Here is a 17156-nt window from a genome sequence, read left to right on the forward strand (position 1 = left end):
CAATGATATAATTTTTATGAATTACGAAAATGTGCTTGCTTTTTTTTACAGGTGTATCTTGGTCAACTGGTGTTCTGATCCTTAACAAATAGATAAAAGACTAAAGCAGAACAAAAGAGTAACTGTGTAAGTGCCTGCAAAACTGTCATCACAGTGAGGATTTAATCACAAGTTTTTATTTGGCTTGATGGTTGGAATATCGCAGCACACTGATAGTTAAAACTGCATTTCATTTTGTTCATTGCTCTTTAGCCTTAGTCACCAGTTACACTGCTGCTCTGCCAGTCAGAGCTGAACTACAATGCCAACTTTGAGGAAAAAGACAGAACTTGTACAACTGTCTACCTGATTTGGATCGGATCTATTGCGATGTAGAAGAAGCTGGGCTGGCAACCAGAAAACAGTTGACACATTTAGATCAGCTTAAATTTCCTGCCTTCTCAATAACAAAAGCTGGAAGAAGAGGCCGAGGAATATACACTGCAGCTATGCAGGTCAGCTCGATGAACAAATATAAAAGCAAGGACAAAAATGCCAGAGACAGAAAAACAACAGAACAAGAGAACATATCTGGCATCAACAGATATTTATTAGTACACATTTCATTATGTCGTCAGATAACTAATTTAATTAAAGGGCAAGTGCATCAGCATCTCACCAGGGTATTATGAATAGCACTTAAATGATGGCAGTGCGTAAACCCAGGACATTAGTATTCTACCCACCTTAAATAAAAAGTTTTGACTCCATCAATTTTAATACCCAGTTGCTTTAAGAAGTTGGCTACAGTATCATGGCAGCCTGCCCAGGTTCTTTGCTCAATCAAGCAATAGTTGTCTTTGACCAAAAAGGAAAAAAATAGCCAGCAGTATCCTTGCAGAATGTGTGCTGGCATCTGCTATAAATATAGGAATAAGGGAATTAAAACTCAATTAAAACGTTAAAAGTTTAGTATTTTGGTTAACCATAATACTACAAAATTATTTGTTTTAGTAATTCATTGTTGAAGCTACCCAGTTTAAATTAATTTTTCAAAAAAACTACCATGCAATTTTAATCTATTTCTTTAATTGTATGTACATAAGAACTCATGTGCTGTAGACACAGTCTGAAAACCTGCATCATTTACCTCTGTATTATACAATACCAGCATGTCACAGTGCCCTAGGCAAGGTCACCAAACTCTTAATAATGCTGTAGGATGTGACAGAGGAATCCATCTTTACAAATTAGACTTCATTATACATGATCCTGCTCATAAATCTTGATGTATTGTTGTCTAATATAATAACTCTACTTTGCACTTGCATGTACTCTCTAGATCTTCTAATTCATGGAGTATTTTACAAATACACAATGGATGTATGCTTGTGTGCATAAAGCGACTGTGCTGCTGAAATAGCAGTGCTCTAAATGAGATCCGACCTCCTGGAGCACCTGCCCTGCTCTGTGTCCTTCTGGTCCCCACCTGGGGATGGAAAAGCTGCAGGAGGCCGGTTTTCCAGAGCAGGTAGGTGACCTGAAGCTATAGAAGCATCTGAAATGAAACAGACCATTTTTCTTTGAGAGTTGTGCTACTTCTCACATGCAAACCCTACGAGGAGCCAACCTGGTTGGTTAGACTTAGAAAACTGGTCAGAGAAGCAGGTGAGCCTGCTTCCCGGAGGCAAAGGCAACCCTCTTCATTTGGGAGATGCTCAGAAGGTGCCTCCGGCACGGAGCGACGGGGAGGCTCAGCCGCGAGCCCGAGTGCCGGTGTGAGCAGCCCCGAGCTGCCCGCACGGGCTGGGGGTGCGACCCTCCCGAGTCCGGTTCCTGCCCGAGTCCGGTTCCTGCCCGAGCCCGGTTCCTGCCCGAGTCCGGTTCCTGCCCGAGCCCGGCTCCTGCCCGAGCCCGGTTCCTGCCCGCAGCCCGACCTGCCCGCACGCTGCCGACCGCGCTCCTGCCGGGAGCTCCCCGTCCCGCCCGGCCGAAGCCACGGGGACCCCTGGCTCCGGCGGGGCAGCGGAGATGGAGCCCCCAGACATCCCCCTGGAGCGGGACCCCTCCGCGCCGCTGGGGCCGGGACGTGCCCCGGGGCGTCCCCTGGGGCGGGCACGGGCAGAGAGCGGCGGGGACTGACCTGCGAGCCGCCGCTCCCGGACATTCCTCCACAGCAAGTCCCAGGCTTTGGCGGTGGAGTCCCGCAGCTGCTCGCTCAGCGACCTCCGGAGCTGCGCCTTGGCCGAGCGGCGCTGGCCGTTCATCCTCGGCGGCTCCGCATGCCGCCCCGGGCAGCCCCGCTCAGCGCCCGCGGCCGCTCTCCTCGCCGGGGACGGGCGGCGGCGGCCACATGGGGCCGCGGGGCAGCCCCGCCGCGCCGCGCCGCGTCACCGCCGCCCCGGGCGGGCGGCCCTTCCTTCACCTGAGCGCCGCCCGCCTCGGCCCCCGGGCAGCGCTGCCGCCGACAGCCTCCCTCCCTCCCTCCCTCAACGCCCCGTCGCCCTCCGCCCTCCTTCCCTCCCCGCGCCGCGGCCCCCGCAGGGCGGGGAAGGTGCCCCGGGCTCCGGCCCGGCTCCTGCCCTGACCGGGACCCTGCGCCCTTCGGGTTCAGGCATCACCGACGGCCCGAGACCCCGCACGTCCCGCGGCCCCTCGCCTAAATTCCGTGACCCTGCTTGTGCCCGTGGCCCTCATTTGGGAACTGTCCGGCCAAGCCCCCGCGGCTGCCCTGCTGTCAGCTCCCAGCCGCCTCCCGCTGCCGCTTCTGCGCTCCCTGGACAGCGACCGGGAGCTGCCCGCCGCCACCCCAGCCTTGCCTTGCCACCCCAGCCTTGCTGCCCAGCGCTGCGAACGCCAGGCGTCCGCTGCTCCAGGGAGAGGTCACCCGCCGCAAGGTGACAGAAAACCTGGCCGGCAACGAGCTGCCTTTTTCCCGGGAGGCTGTAATAGGTGCTTCGCCCATGCTTCAACTTTTGCGGAAAGAAAATTAGGGTTTTTTTCAGAGGCCTAGGTTCATCAACTCTTCAAGATCAAGCCACAGACCTCGCAACACAGTCTCTCCCATTTCTTTGCCACTTTCTCTGCATTCCACCCACTTTCTCCCCACCTCCTTCCCCCTGCATCGCTTCTTCTCTTACAAGCTCTTGCACTTTTGAAAAGGTTTCAAAATTAAACCCTGGCAGACACTTTTTGCACACTTTACAGACCAAAATGAATCCTGATTTCTTCATCCGTAGACTAGACAGAAATCAATAACAGGGCTCTTATCCCATTTAGGAAAGCCATTTCGTGTCTGCTTCTTCTGTGCTCTGGAAAATACTGTTTTAACAGCAGCCCCTTCCCTATCCTGGATGTTCCTCTAGCACAGAGTTTGATAGCTGAGAAGGACAACAGTGGCTTAATTTCATTCAGTCGCAATCAATTGCTTACTGCTCGCTCTTTTGGCAGAGCATTTGTGATGTGCAAAGCAGAGGCTGATGTTGCTGCGAGTGCCCTACTCTGAAAGAGCTGCCTGCCCAGGTAAAGCAGTCATGTTAAATGTTATCGATATCCCCATCTTGTTTGGATTTAAACTGTAACTACAATGTCAGCAATACCCATAGAAACTAAAAGCAAACAGACAGACTTATTCCATGTTACCACTCTTTTAATAATGTCTTCTGCTTACTTTGTGATGTGAATTTGTTTTCCTTTGTCCCTGTTCTTAAAAGGTTCATCTAAAAAGGTTCTTCTTAAACTACTCTACTTTGGCTGATATAGTGGATACGATGTGCTTGTCCAGAACTTGTGCAGGTGTTGTATGTCACTCCTCTGCCTGCAATTCCAGCTACAGTGTCCTCCAAATGACTGGACAAACACTTTTGAGAAAAGGGATGCCTTCCAGGGATGGATGCATTCAAGATCTGGAAGGGAGACAGCATAATTATGTAAATACTCCCACATCCCATGACCCAGAGCAAACACCTGCTAATGTTAATGGGAGAAGAGAGGATTATGGTTCCTACAATCAGCTCCTCTGCCCAGTAAATCTGCCTCTGACCTCTGCCTCTATTTAATCTCTCACCAACACAGCCATTACCAGTACATAAGACCCACTACTATGCCTGTTTTCTGTCAGAGGCTTTTATCAGTTAGGAACCAGGCAGAGATGCGAAATTAATTCCTGATATTGTACTCAGCTGCCCTATAAAGATGAGCCATGACATACAGTCTAAAGGTGAAATAATAAACTCAGTTTTGAAGGTTTTGTATCATACTGCTGGGTCACCACCCACAAACACCAGCCCACATCAGCCAGTATTGCAACCTTCAGCAGCACTCTTCTGGCAGCTACACTCGGATGCACCATCTTAGAGCACCCTGCCTGTCTGGAAGATAGATCTCTCTTTCTTCAGCTGCTGTCTTTGATGGCCAGAATGCAGCAATAGAACAAAAGATATTATCTTCCCTTCTGTACCATTTTTGAAGATCTTACTTTATCAAAAATATCCCTAGACTTCCAGGTTTACTGAAAGCAGATAATTAGTGACTAGATACTAGCAATTGCTAATCCCATGTTATCTCACCACAAGTTACTAAGATAAACTGCAGTGATATGGCTGTGTTTCATAATCAGCAACAGAACTGAACTGGCAAGCCTAGACCAAACTCTGTGGCAGGCACTGACAAAAATCTTACTAATTTCAGGTACTTTATTGTGGAAAACTAAATCCAGAGGCAAGATCAGATATGGTAGTTTTCTCCCCAGAGAAAACAGTGCTATTGAGTAATGAGAACACATCTCATGCAGCAACTGGCCTGTTCCGATTTCATGCTTTTAATCATAGTCAGCTGTTCAGAAGTCGAATTACCATCATGAGTATTTTTGATGTATTACACCTCATAGTAGCACTTACAATAAGAGCTACTCTACAGAATCTGCTTGAAGGAGGGTATGTATCAGGAATCATTCATAGGAAAAACATGCTTAATTAATTTCCTTTTAGAATGTTAGAAAATCTGACAAAATGGTAAAATTCTGGTCCCTCACACATTTTGCATTGGTTGGTTAAGAGTATAAGTAGCCAGCTGATCAGTACTCATGTTTCCCTCTTGAAACAATCTGACACCCAGCACAAGATGGCTAACATTTCTGGGGGAAAGAAAAGGAAGGCACATTTTCCAGAGAAAATGCAGTTTTCCTGCTTGATATGGTTCTTTTCAGAATAATTGCAATGAAACCACTGTATATGATGAACAGAAAGGAGGAAGTTCCCAGATGCCTTAAAAGAAACTGAACTATTATATTTGTCTTTGCTCATTGATAACAGAATATTGGCAGGCATTAAAGTACTGCCTTTAAATCTTGCAAGCATGTAAAATGTTGGGGAAAAGTATAAGCTAGTTTTACCCATGATCTGATGCTATTGTGGCACAGAAGTCTGATACACTAATTATATATTTAGCAATTTATAGTTCCTTCCAATCACCATGGTAATTAAACGCCAAGTTAATTGATACTGCGTGGTATTCTGGCCTCAAATTAGCAGTGTGTTTTGAATTTGTTACAGATTCCATTATGCAGCCTGATGTAGTGCTAGTAAAACTCCAATGCATCTGGTAAAGAAGAGAATTGAACCTAAGGACACATGCCTACATTTTGGTTTGCCATTTGTAAACTACTGAAAGACTATGATAAACTTAAAACTTCTTTCCTTTCCATCCTCTTGTCTTCAATTACCATGAGTCAGGATTTTTTGTTAGTTTAATCACCTCCCAATGTTTACCTATGTGTAGAAGAACAAAACAGGATACGTCTTGTGGAGGAAAATGCAGGGAGAGTGCATCCTTGGTTACTATGTGCTGGTTACTATGTGCGGTTTAGAGGACACAGGCTCCTTACACTAGTATCCCTTAGAAAGTAATACTAAAGCAAAAGAGGAAATAACAGGATCTACAAGATCAATGATGCAGTTTGATGCTAATCAGTGCAATGCCAGACTTTATAATGAATCTCATTCTTCAGGAACTGACTGTAATGAAGCTTCTTGAATTTTACTATACTCAAAATGGTGTTGCTGTGCTTTTGTAGCTTCAAATAGTAGCTCAGAAAGCCTAGACATGAACAAATCAAGCAATATTTATAACTTTGGTAGTGGTCTTTATATCTTGGGGGGTCCTAGAGCTGTGGAATTTGTTTTCTATCACAGGTTTAATGGTCTGAGTGGGATGTTGTAAGTCTGGGTTACCACTGGAAAGGAAGAAAAGATTTGAGGTTTTCCATTGCTTGTTTTCCTAACAGCAGACTTCAGTGAATTTCATACTAATTCTGTGTTTGAAGTTATGTGAAAAGCACCAAGGGCATATGAGTAGGTGTCCTCTTTGACATCTAGGTAAACAAACAAATATTTGGGATCGAGAAAAATAAGAATCACTGTGAATGAGGACAAAACGTTCTAGCTTGTGCCCTGGTACTCTCTCCTTGCTTTTTATTTACATTTACAAATGATCATCATTTTAAGGTAGCTTTAACAAGAATAAATTATAAATTAGTTTCACTCTTTTCTGGTTTATCAAGACATTGGCACCTATATATTCATCCTGCTTCATTTTAGCTTTCTGAAGCTCTGGGAAAGAATTGCTCTGCACTTTGCCAACAGCAGAGCACTGCTGGCTTTCATTAGTGGGGGCCAAATTCTTTCACTTTTGTTCACAGTGATTAATGCTGAAATAAATGGAACTTCTTGCAGTATTCACTGTGAAAAGACTCTAAGTATGCTCAGATACAGACTACAGTAACAAAGTGTCTGCTGTTTGACTGTGCTCCCTCTCCCTTGCTTGAAGTGGCATGGAGGGCATGGGGGAAATTAAGCTTTAATTCTATTCATACAAAGGATGGTACTTTATTGTTATTATTAATAATAAAGTGTGTTCTCAAAGTGCTTGGAACCAAAAACTGGATGGAGCTGAAGTACAATCTTTGCCCTCAGGAGATTGCAAACTAAATATAAAACAGGACACCGATGGAGAGAAGACCTGATTGGGGTAGGAAGGGTGGAGTACGAGACAGCAATGAAACAGTACTGGCCAGAGTAGTAACTGCTGGTGTACTTCTGGCACACCAGAATTGTGTTTGGAGGCACTGATATGCAAAGTGAGTTAACAAGAGAGTCTCCAAGGAGGTTAATGTGGTATCTTTATATATTCAGAGGACCAACTTTCAAGAATGAGGGGCATTTTTAACAAAAGCACACAAATGTATATTTGAAAACATAATGAGTAGACAGCAAAAGCCGGGATCCTGTAGACACACAGGCTGTGGGAAGAAAGCTTTTCATATTCAACAAATAGATGGGGCAAGAGAAGGGCCTTCAGACTTCAGTCAAGCAGCCTCTAACTGATGCACCATAAAGGCAGGATGAGCTGCAATGAGCAGTGATAGTAGTGAACTGCCAGGATATTTGCATTTGGGATGCAACGCAGTAGACCAGATTGTGTCTACCAAGGCAGAGTAAATGGTAAAAAAAGTGAAATGATAAATGTGGGATGACATTTTTTTCTACAGCAATCAAAAATTTTCACCTGGCAACCTACTTCTGACAAAACCCATTGTTTCTTAAAGAATACAAATTAGAGAAACCATACATTTTTCTGGAAAATAACTGCTATTTTCCTGGGTTTAACACAGCAGGATTTTCATATTCTGGCTAGCTTTAACCTGCACTTTTCATCTTGCATTCTGCTTATATCTAGCTCTTGCAGGTTATTTTTTAACAACCCCTCTACCTCTCCAGTCTCTTGTACTAACACAGCCTAAATTATAAACTCCAGGTGAAGGTCTTGTGTGACAAGTAGAGGGTTGCTCTGTTATATGAGAATGGTGAAGAAGGGGACAGGGAGGCAGCTGTGGTACAAATGATGATTGGATGTACTGCCCTGTGAGTAAACAGGGAACTTCTGTGGAATAGTAGACAACAAAGCTGATGCTCCAGCTGAAATTCTGAAGAATTGCAGCCACAAGAGCCCTTGAACATTTCTCAGATAACAGAGGAGAAGAACGGACAAAACAAACCAAGTGCCAATAAACTTTCACTTCCTTTCGTAAGATGCTCTGTGGACATCTTTAAAATATATTACATAGAAGATATGAAATCTTGTGCTGAGCAAAGCCAGTCTCTATAGAAATAGCCAATTATTCAATGATTAAGCAACTGGGAAAGTGGACTACATTTTATATGTGTAGACATATTGGTTTTTTACTGGAGCTGAGCTTGAAATTTTTAAGTGATTAATGCGCTTGAATAAGTGAGCAGCTATGTTGAAACACAAAATGTCTCAGCACAGAATATTGCCCCTGTTCTCACTCCAGCTTCTGGTGTCTGATTTTCCCCCTCTTCTTCAGTCAGTTGAAAAAAATATATTGTTTTAAACTACATCTTTCTTTGCTCTCAAAGTGCTCATTTCCTTAATATTGTATTGGGACTTTGTCTAAACCACAATTTAATTTTTTTTTTCTAAACTTCCAACTGTTATTACCATCACGGTAGAAATAATTAGAACATTTGTGTAAAAAAGTCTTGCCTTGCAGCAGTCAATGGCAATTTTGCACACACTATAGCAGGATATTGGTTCAGAGACCTGTGAGCGTTTTCTCTCTTTTTTTTAATAACTCTCCTGGATTACACAGGAAAATGTGATCAATCTTGACAGCAGGTTCTAACAACAATGCAAACAAATTGTTCCCCAAACCAATTTTTATATAAGAGCAAGAACATTTTTTTAGATAAGCAAATACCTCTCTGCACACACACATTTTGAGTAATCAGGTTATTGACTGATGGCAGTATATTGCCAAGTATCAATATATTGCAACCCTCATCTGACCACACAGCTACTAGTTTGACATACTTAACAGGTTTTAAATACATATATTTAATAAAATTAAAAAACAATGTCACTCATGTTTTTGGCCAGTAAATAAAGAATGTTGTGGCCAGTTGCTCTAGGGGATGGAATTTCAGGTAGGAAGATTATTATGATCAGAATCAAAATTTGGCTGGGGCCTAAGCCAATCCCTATTAACCTAAACAGTTCAACAGGATCTTGAATCACTAAAGCTGATTTTAAATTTCTTCTTGATTCCACAATAAAGAAGGGCTAATTGTCTGTCTGCAGCATTGTCTGAGTCTCATTTGAAGTGAAGGCTGGTGACGATTCGATTGTAAGCATCATTTCCCACAGCTCCATTGGGAAGGTTTCCCAGCCGGCTCAGAGCCTGCCTAAGCCCACTCCATCACCCAGCTCTGGCATTACAGAACTCTCTGTTCCAGCAGGCTGAGTGGTACAGCCATTCCTGGGAGTATAAAGGAGCTTAAGCTGAGGAAGAATGCCTGTTTCATGACATTTAACATATCTGTATATTCCCACTGAGAAGCAGGATATTCATGCTGTGAAGAAGGGGCTGGACTAGGTGGATCTGCAGCTCTTTCTGTCCGAAAATGTCCCTGTTTCTGTGAGAACGTTTTGGTAGTGTCAGGCAGCACCTGTATTCCATTAACTCCAAAAGCATTTCAGTGTTTACAGTAACCAGGAAATGTCCATGTCTGTGTTATATTAACAAGTCAGCAGTAACAACTGCAGTTTCAGTTTGTAGAGCAATGCAGAGAAGGGTTTACTTTGAGTTGCTGAGTGTTTTACTTTTTTTGGTTGAAACACAAAGAGGCCTGTAGTACTGCCCTTGAAACCATTACAGAAAGCTCTGAGGAAAAAAGTTACCAAATGATGTCCAACAGTGCTGCAATAATAGTTTCATATAATGAGGTAGGCAAAAGCGTAGCTATGAATTGCAAGTCTAAAAAACACTTGTGACAACAAATTTGTAGCTCCTTCACCTTAGTATTGTTTGCTTGTACTCTTCCTGCCTACTGCATGTAAGGGGGTTTGCATAATGGCATCGTTTCATTCAAGATTCATTATCTTAGAAACAAAACTGTGTTATATTTTTATGTGGACTATACTACATATGCTCAGAGAGGTAAGTCATAAGGTGTCACTGCATAGTAGGCAGCAGACTTTATAGGAGCAGTGATGCGATGCTGGGGAATTACAGTTATGTAAAAGGACTCACCTGTGAGAAATTAAAGCATGCCTTTTTGTAGTTTTCCAAATAGGCTCCAGTTTCTGCATGCAAGAGGCAAAAATGCTAAGCTATGCACTCACGTGCTTTTCACATAACTGAATTTTAATAGTCACATTAAATTATTATTATATAAATACTAACATCAAAGACCATGGGAGAAAGCTAGAAAATGTAAAAATATTTTTCTTTTTTCTTTTTTACTTTTGCTTTTGGATAGAAAATAGTACATAGTAAAGCAACTTAATTCCCAAGAAAGGCAGTAGCAGGGACTGCTCTGTAGTTGGCCAAGCGTAGCAAAAGTAGAGAGAGCTTGAGGAGGTGTTTCACATCACCTGCTGCTGTGTAGACTGATGTGACCAGAATGATGACAGAGATTACAGCCAGAGCTCTCTACTGAGTGTGCCACCACTTGCCTGCCAGAAAGCACAATCTTTTTTATTTATAATTACTTGAAAAGTTGATTCCAAAAAGAACAGAACAGGCTTTAGCTCCTCCTTGCATCCCCCTGAAACACTGTATTCAGCTGGCCCAATCCCCCTCTTATTAACAGACGCTTTTTTGAGACTCCACCAAGACATTTCTCCTTGACTTCATTCAAGTGCCATGCAAATGAAGGAGATATGCATTCAGGACTGTTCCAGGAGGCAAGAAAAGGTTTTTACTTTGCTTGTATGTATTGCTGGTTCCAAAGTCCATTTTTTCAGTATTGCAATGACTTCTAGTGAAGTCAGTTCCTACAGATGATGTTGGAACACCTTTACAGTGCAGCTGTTGCTCATCTTGTTTACTTACACTACTGTCATGCAGATTTGTTTCAACGCCTTTTTGTCATTTTGGGCTGACACAAATCTGTTCAGCAGTAATTACCTGAGATTGTTCTACATTTCAGGGACTATTTTTGACTCATTTACATTACAAAAACCCATGCAAATTTCTTGGAGAATAGGTGCTAAAGGGATTATAACTCAGCAGGATCTTACCACAGTGGTGGCTTTTGAGACAGAAGATCAGTTAATTTACCTGACAGAGAACATTTACATTAAGTAATCCTTGGTTTGATCAAAGTTATCAGATACATACTTTTAAGAGTTCAGGCCTTAAAAATATGTGACTGTCAATGCTAAAGGGGAAAAAAAAGTGTCAGAAATAAATATGAAGACCAAAAACTTGTCTAATTCTGACTCATACTGGAAGCGATTCCTTATTTCTATTCTGAAATGTTGCTAAATGGTTTTAAAATGATCTAAAGTACTTCACTGCTGCCAGTCAAGTCATAAAGAAAACTGTTTCATCTGGGAAACATTATCCTTCTTTAGGACTTAAGTAGATTTGGGTTTATCCACCTCTTTCCTGTCCTATAGCTTATCTTTTATGGCTGGGCAAGATAAATGCAAAATAGGTTGTATGTACTACTAGAAAGTAGCAATAGGCTCTTACTTTGCTTTGCACAAGTACAAATTACCTTTTTAATGCAGAATTGCTGAAACCTAGGGTCTTCTCAATAATCACCAGGGACAGCCTCCATTCCTAAAATAAGACTCTAATCATTCTTAAAAAAACCCCAACAAACCAATACAACAATTAAGACCAAAGACTAGTAACAGTCTCACATTAATGGTGAAGTTATGAATTTGATGATGTAACTGCAAAAGTTGCCATGTGCTTCACTGGAAAATTTCATCTACTATGGGAACTCTCATCATGTTTCTTAAGAATACATGAACACAAAGCCCTCCATTTCTCGCTGATTTGATGATCCTCATTAATTGGGGAAAAAGGTTCCAGTACACAGAGCGTGCTGCTTCTTCTGTATCTTGCAGACATTGGATATCCCTATGACTTAGAGGTGAGTAGGAATTCAGTACCACATTTTTTCATGGAGCAAGTAAAACGATTGTGTCTTCCCTGCTTACTATCCTTTGCTGACTTCTCTGAATATTTCTTTTTGTAGACAGTTTTGTAATGTTGATGATGCTGGGCATCACTGTAATATAGTTCCCTGAATTTATATTATTACATTATTATAATATCAATGCTGGTTTTTATGGTTCATATAAATCAGTGTTTTATTTGCTTTCACAACTAGTGCTGCAAATTGAACAGATGTTTTCACTGAGCAGTTTTAATTAAGCTGTCCATAATGCTGCTTAGGTATCTTTCTGAGCTGCTAACACTTCATTAAGTATGCAGTATCAATGAACACTTCAGATCATTCCTGAACATTACCTCACACTTAGGTAAATTGAAATCCCACCTTCACTGAGGTTGTCAAATCACCTTGTTCTGGTGATTTGAATTTGGTTTTCAGAAATCTTATTAATCTTCAGGACCCTAGGAAATCTTGAATTTGCTACAGATTTTGCCATCTGTTCACTCACTTGTCAAGATAATGAAGCTTTAAATGATACTTGCCCTAGAAAAATCCTTTGGGCAACCTATTATTAGCCTCTCTTTATTCTGAAAACTGACAAGCTCAATTTATGTGTCTTTGGATCTTTTATGAAGTTTATGTTCTATGACCAAAATTTCCTTCCCACACTGATTTCTCACATTATTTCATCTCTGTTTTGAATATCTCTGGAATATTAGTTTGGAAAGCCAAGATAAGTTTTATCTCTTCCTGTTTTTCTGTGCAAAAGCAGCTTCTTTTTTCTTTTTACAAACCCATACTGGGTCCTACATCTGTATTCTTATTTGGGAATGTTATAGATTGCTTTGTTGTTTTCACAAACATATGATAATTAATATGGGAAGCAGTAATTATTTTTGTTGCCCACAACGACTTCTTTTCAACTTTAAATATGGGTATCATTTTATCTCCCTTGGACAGCTGAACCTGATGAATGTGTTCCAACACTTCCATGTTTACCTCCATTTCTGACAGTGTCTTTTGTCTCTTATTTGCAGAAAAGACTCCAGAATGTACTCACATCCAGGCATTAAGTCTGTTAAGGAAATACTCTGTTCAGGTACCAAAATTTCATGGTTTTATAAACTATGCCCCTAAGTTTTAGAATGTAAGTCCCTTTCCAACTTTCAGAAATGAAATTTCCAATTTCCAATTTAAAAGTCATCATCTGAGAGTATAAACAGGAATCTGAAATTTCAGTCCTTTTGGCCCTCAGTTTTTAAACCTTGCTTGTTATTACCCAGAAAGGTGGCTAATCCCCAGCTGGTCAAGAAGACATAACCCACGGGTGATGCAATGATAGACCATGACATGCCCATTAACCAGCAGAAAGAAAAGCAAGAGTTTGTTTGATTGCAAGGGGGGAAGAGGAATTCTGTTGCATGGGTTTAGAGATCACGCAGAGCCATTTGCCCATTTCACTGGGAACCAGAGTGGAGTAAGATGCTCTGGACAACACAGAGGTATGGAATAGAGGCAACAGGAAAGGCAGGAGAAGGAAGAGCACTGTAAGGCATCATGAACAGGAGAGTAACCAGACTCTAAAGTGGCAGTGACTTTAAGAGGAAACTAAATAGTGGTGAGGAAGAAAACTAAAACTGGATTTTGCAAAGAAGGAAATGTAGAGAAAGGGAACAAATGCAATGGAGTCCAGAAGACTATCACAGACAAAACCAGTAGGTGGGATTTGTGCATGGTGTAGAGAAGTGAGGAGAGCAATGAACAAAGTGCTCTGGGTGCAATGATCTCCGTTTGCATACTAGTCCAGGTTAATAGAATTAACTGAGTTAACTCTAGAATGCTTGGTTTTGCACTTCATTCACTTTAACTTCATCTGTGAAACAGAAATGTTAATAAAATTTCAAAAGCAACAGATTTCCCTTCCTTGAATTTTGGACACCCACTGTTAAAAGAGAATTGAGGGAGGTGGGAAGGTGGGATGGAAACACATGTCCTTGAGAGGATGTCTCATTCCATCCCAAACCAACTGCCTAGAAGAGGCACTACAGTAGGCCTATGGAGCAGGACTTGATCTAGCTGAAAAAGATGTTACAATTTGAAAATGCCTCTCTACCACAAATTACAGGAGAGGTTCTTAGAAAGCCATCTTGGACTGGAGGTAAACTGGAGGTATCAATTCCATCTCACATTTCCTGTTTCTGTGGAATTCTAATAGTATTTCAATATTCAACACTTTTAGATTCATTTGAAAATCTCAAGTTGAGTGTGCTTCAGTTTCACTCTAGTCTTTTCAATCTCTAATAGATCTAAAAACAAATTCATCATGATTCTCAATAGAATTTGTGTTCTGAAAGCCTGTAACTTGTTTCTTCATTTGTTGCTTTTTAATATGGGCTGTGTTTTGATGTGGAGACGTAGGAAGTGTTTTGCTGTTGAATAACAACTTTTCTCTTGCAGCACCAGCTGTAAAACACGAACACCTTGTTGGATCACACTCCAAAATCTGAAATAGGCATCTTGCCAAAGCTCAGGGCTTCCTTTTTGTTTTGACTGTTGCAATGTTCTTGTTTCTGTTAGTATCACATTCCTACTACTTGTGCTTTTCAGACACCTATGGCCAAACTCAGTGTAACTCCACTGAGCTCACTGAAGCTGCAACAGAAGTGAATTTGTCTCGGTATGTCTGTAAATTAACCAGTCATTTAAGCTGGAGAGTGACATTGATAAGCAATAACAGCACAGGAGTGGTGAAAGGAAGATATCTCCTAGTTAGTTTTGGACAGTTGACACTAACTCCGTTGTCAGATAAGTCTTACTGACTGTGGGAAAAGCTGAGTGGGAAAAGTCACACTCACTGCTTGCTAACCGTAGGAGGAAAACAGATCTGGAATGCAGAGGAAATCTTGACATTATCTGTTCCCCCAACCCCTACCAGCCAGGCAATCAAAGCTGAGCATTGGCTGCCTCTGTTCCTGGCCCAAATAAACGTGCTTTCTTGACAGAGTTTCTGCTCACAGGAGAGAAGGCAAAGAGAAGGAAAGAGTCTGAAGTGGTGTGGGGGAGTGTTTCCTGCCAAAACCCAGGAGCAGCTTCTCTGTGACATCTAAAAGAATACTGATGACATAAGCCTAGAGCTGTTAGTGGAGGTGGCTCTGCCATTTCCAAAGGACAGCAATTCATGCCCAACAGCCCTGCAGCCCAGAACTCCAGTACTTCATCGCTCCACTTGGCCTCCATTGACATTGCCAAGGACAGTGTGCCAGACTCTGCTAAAAGAAGGATCAAACCCAAGGGAACAAAACCACTGGAAAGAACTTCTCTGTTCCTATCCAAATTGTGTTGTTTAGGAATAAAGTGTAGCTGTTTCAAATGAACACTTGCAGAGTAAATTTATTTCCTTCTGAGCCCTCATAAGACACAGGGTCTATCAAGACCTAAGGAAGCACAGTATACTATACTTTACATCAATGTATCATATATACATCACAGCAAATTATTAGAGACACTCACATATTTCTATATACTCCCACTTACCTAGGTGTAGCTTAATACTCTGGATATAATCCCTATATGGTTGTTACACTTAAAAAATTCCAGAAATATGGGTTCACGGAAAAGGATCAGAGCAACAAAAGCAGCAAATGAAAAGGTGCACTTTAAACTATGCTACTGAATATACTGAGTTCTCCAATACATCATCCAGCCATTGAGTGTACTGCATCAGTTCTGTTGTCTTCTAAGTAGGTGAAAATATAAAGCAGAAGTTTATTTTATCTTTGGAAACTCATCTTACCTTTTTCTTACCACACGAGAGTCCAGAGAGCTGTAAATTGAAGATTTTTACCATGTATTGGTCAGCAGACAAGAAAAGTGTGTGAAAATAAGGGGTAGCTTTATGTGTTACATGTTTATCAAACAAACAGATCCCAGTATCAATAGTCTGCTGGTGATGCCAAAATACCTGTGGCCTTTTGCATGCTTTGCCTACTCAAAGAGCCTGGAAATCAAAATTTGTGGCTTCTCTCAATGGAGTCCTAGCATGGACAGTAAGGCAGCTGCTTTTGGGGAAGGCTGGAAAGAAGACCAGTTGGTTGGGGGATGTTATAATTATTTCTTTCTGTATTCCTTCTTCATTGCTTTGGGAAGCAAGAACAGAGAAACAATTCTCTGAATCTCTCCCTCCTATTTTGTATCCCAGACACTTCTGTCTTTCTTTGACAAGTGAATCACCAACATTCTGTAGACACTCATTCTCTGATTTTTCTGTACTAAGGAGCCTTGAACTGCAGCTGGCTGAGCCAATGCTGACCACTCAGGTGAGTTTTTGGGCATGCATGAGCAGGTATGGAGGCTCTCCATACAAGCCACACAGTGCTATTATAAGCCCCTCCTGGAGCTAAGCTTAGCATGAATAAATGACACAGCAAAGAGCACCTGGCAGGATGGGGACTGTAACCTGGACACCTGTCAGTTCATGGACCAACATGCATGAAAATAAGCTCCTGACAAATTATTTGAATGCTGAATTAGAAACAAATGTAAATGTTTTAAGTCACCTTTTAAAATGAAAACTATAGATGATAATGTAAGGTTTGTGAGGGAAGGACTTTTTTTCTGTCTGTACAGTGCTCACAAGGACACTACTCTGGGCCTGAGGCCAATTGTCACTACCTCAGTTCAAAAAATTTAAAAATAATAAATGACCTTATTAGCAATCCAAGTAAGCAGCATTTTTAAGAGTTTCCTGGAAGAACTACATAAATTTTATGAAATATAATATTTCCCATTATATCTATATATGTGTGTAATGTTTCCCATTTCCTCAGCTACTAAGACATGTTGCTGGATTCTGAAATCTGTGAAAAGTAGAGGCTGTTTTTTCTCTTTACAGATACAAATAATTTTCTCTACGGCTAAAAATGCATCATTAAGAGACTAACTATAATCCCAAAAAGTTGCTGGTAACTGCAACTGGCACAAAATTTCACTCTACAGAGAAAAATCCCTAATTTTCTACAGGGCATACCTGCAAGATTCTATGCTAGAATCAGTTTGCTTTCCAGAATTAAGTCATAGAAACCTTATATAACAGTGTCTTTGGGAACCAATAAAGACTCCAGGGTAAGTATGTACCAAATAGAAATAAAGACCAAATAAAAACCTACAGCCATCACCTTCCCAAACTCT

General features: G+C 41.5%; 1 protein-coding gene and 1 long non-coding RNA gene across 5 annotated transcripts in view; one reads left to right on the forward strand and one right to left on the reverse strand.

Moving 5' to 3' along the window:
* STARD13 (StAR related lipid transfer domain containing 13) overlaps positions 1-17156 on the reverse strand; it is a 283362-nt gene that overhangs the window by 138018 nt on the left and 128188 nt on the right. Inside the window, exon 1 of one of the 2 annotated variants that reach the window (XM_014889771.2) lies at positions 2123-2262. The exons of the other annotated variant lie outside the window; for it this stretch is intronic. Within the exon in view, the coding sequence (XP_014745257.2) occupies positions 2123-2246 (124 nt within the window). The 5' untranslated portion in view covers positions 2247-2262. Of the gene's footprint in view, positions 1-2122; positions 2263-17156 lie in introns of those variants that run through there. 2 annotated transcript variants of the gene reach the window in all.
* Positions 1210-15343, forward strand: LOC148224786 (uncharacterized). 3 transcript variants are annotated; one of them, XR_015801411.1, is made up of 4 exons: positions 1210-1510; positions 3430-3501; positions 13007-13068; positions 14427-15343. It is a non-coding gene; the product is annotated as an uncharacterized LOC148224786 (long non-coding RNA). The 3 variants fall into 3 exon arrangements; XR_015801410.1 differs by having other exon boundaries at positions 13007-15343; XR_015801412.1 differs by lacking the exons at positions 1210-1510; positions 3430-3501 and adding an exon at positions 3511-11945 and having other exon boundaries at positions 13007-15343.

Source organism: Sturnus vulgaris, chromosome 2 (assembly GCF_052056855.1).
Source record: "Sturnus vulgaris isolate bStuVul1 chromosome 2, bStuVul1.hap1, whole genome shotgun sequence".
Classification (NCBI taxonomy): domain Eukaryota; kingdom Metazoa; phylum Chordata; class Aves; order Passeriformes; family Sturnidae; genus Sturnus; species Sturnus vulgaris.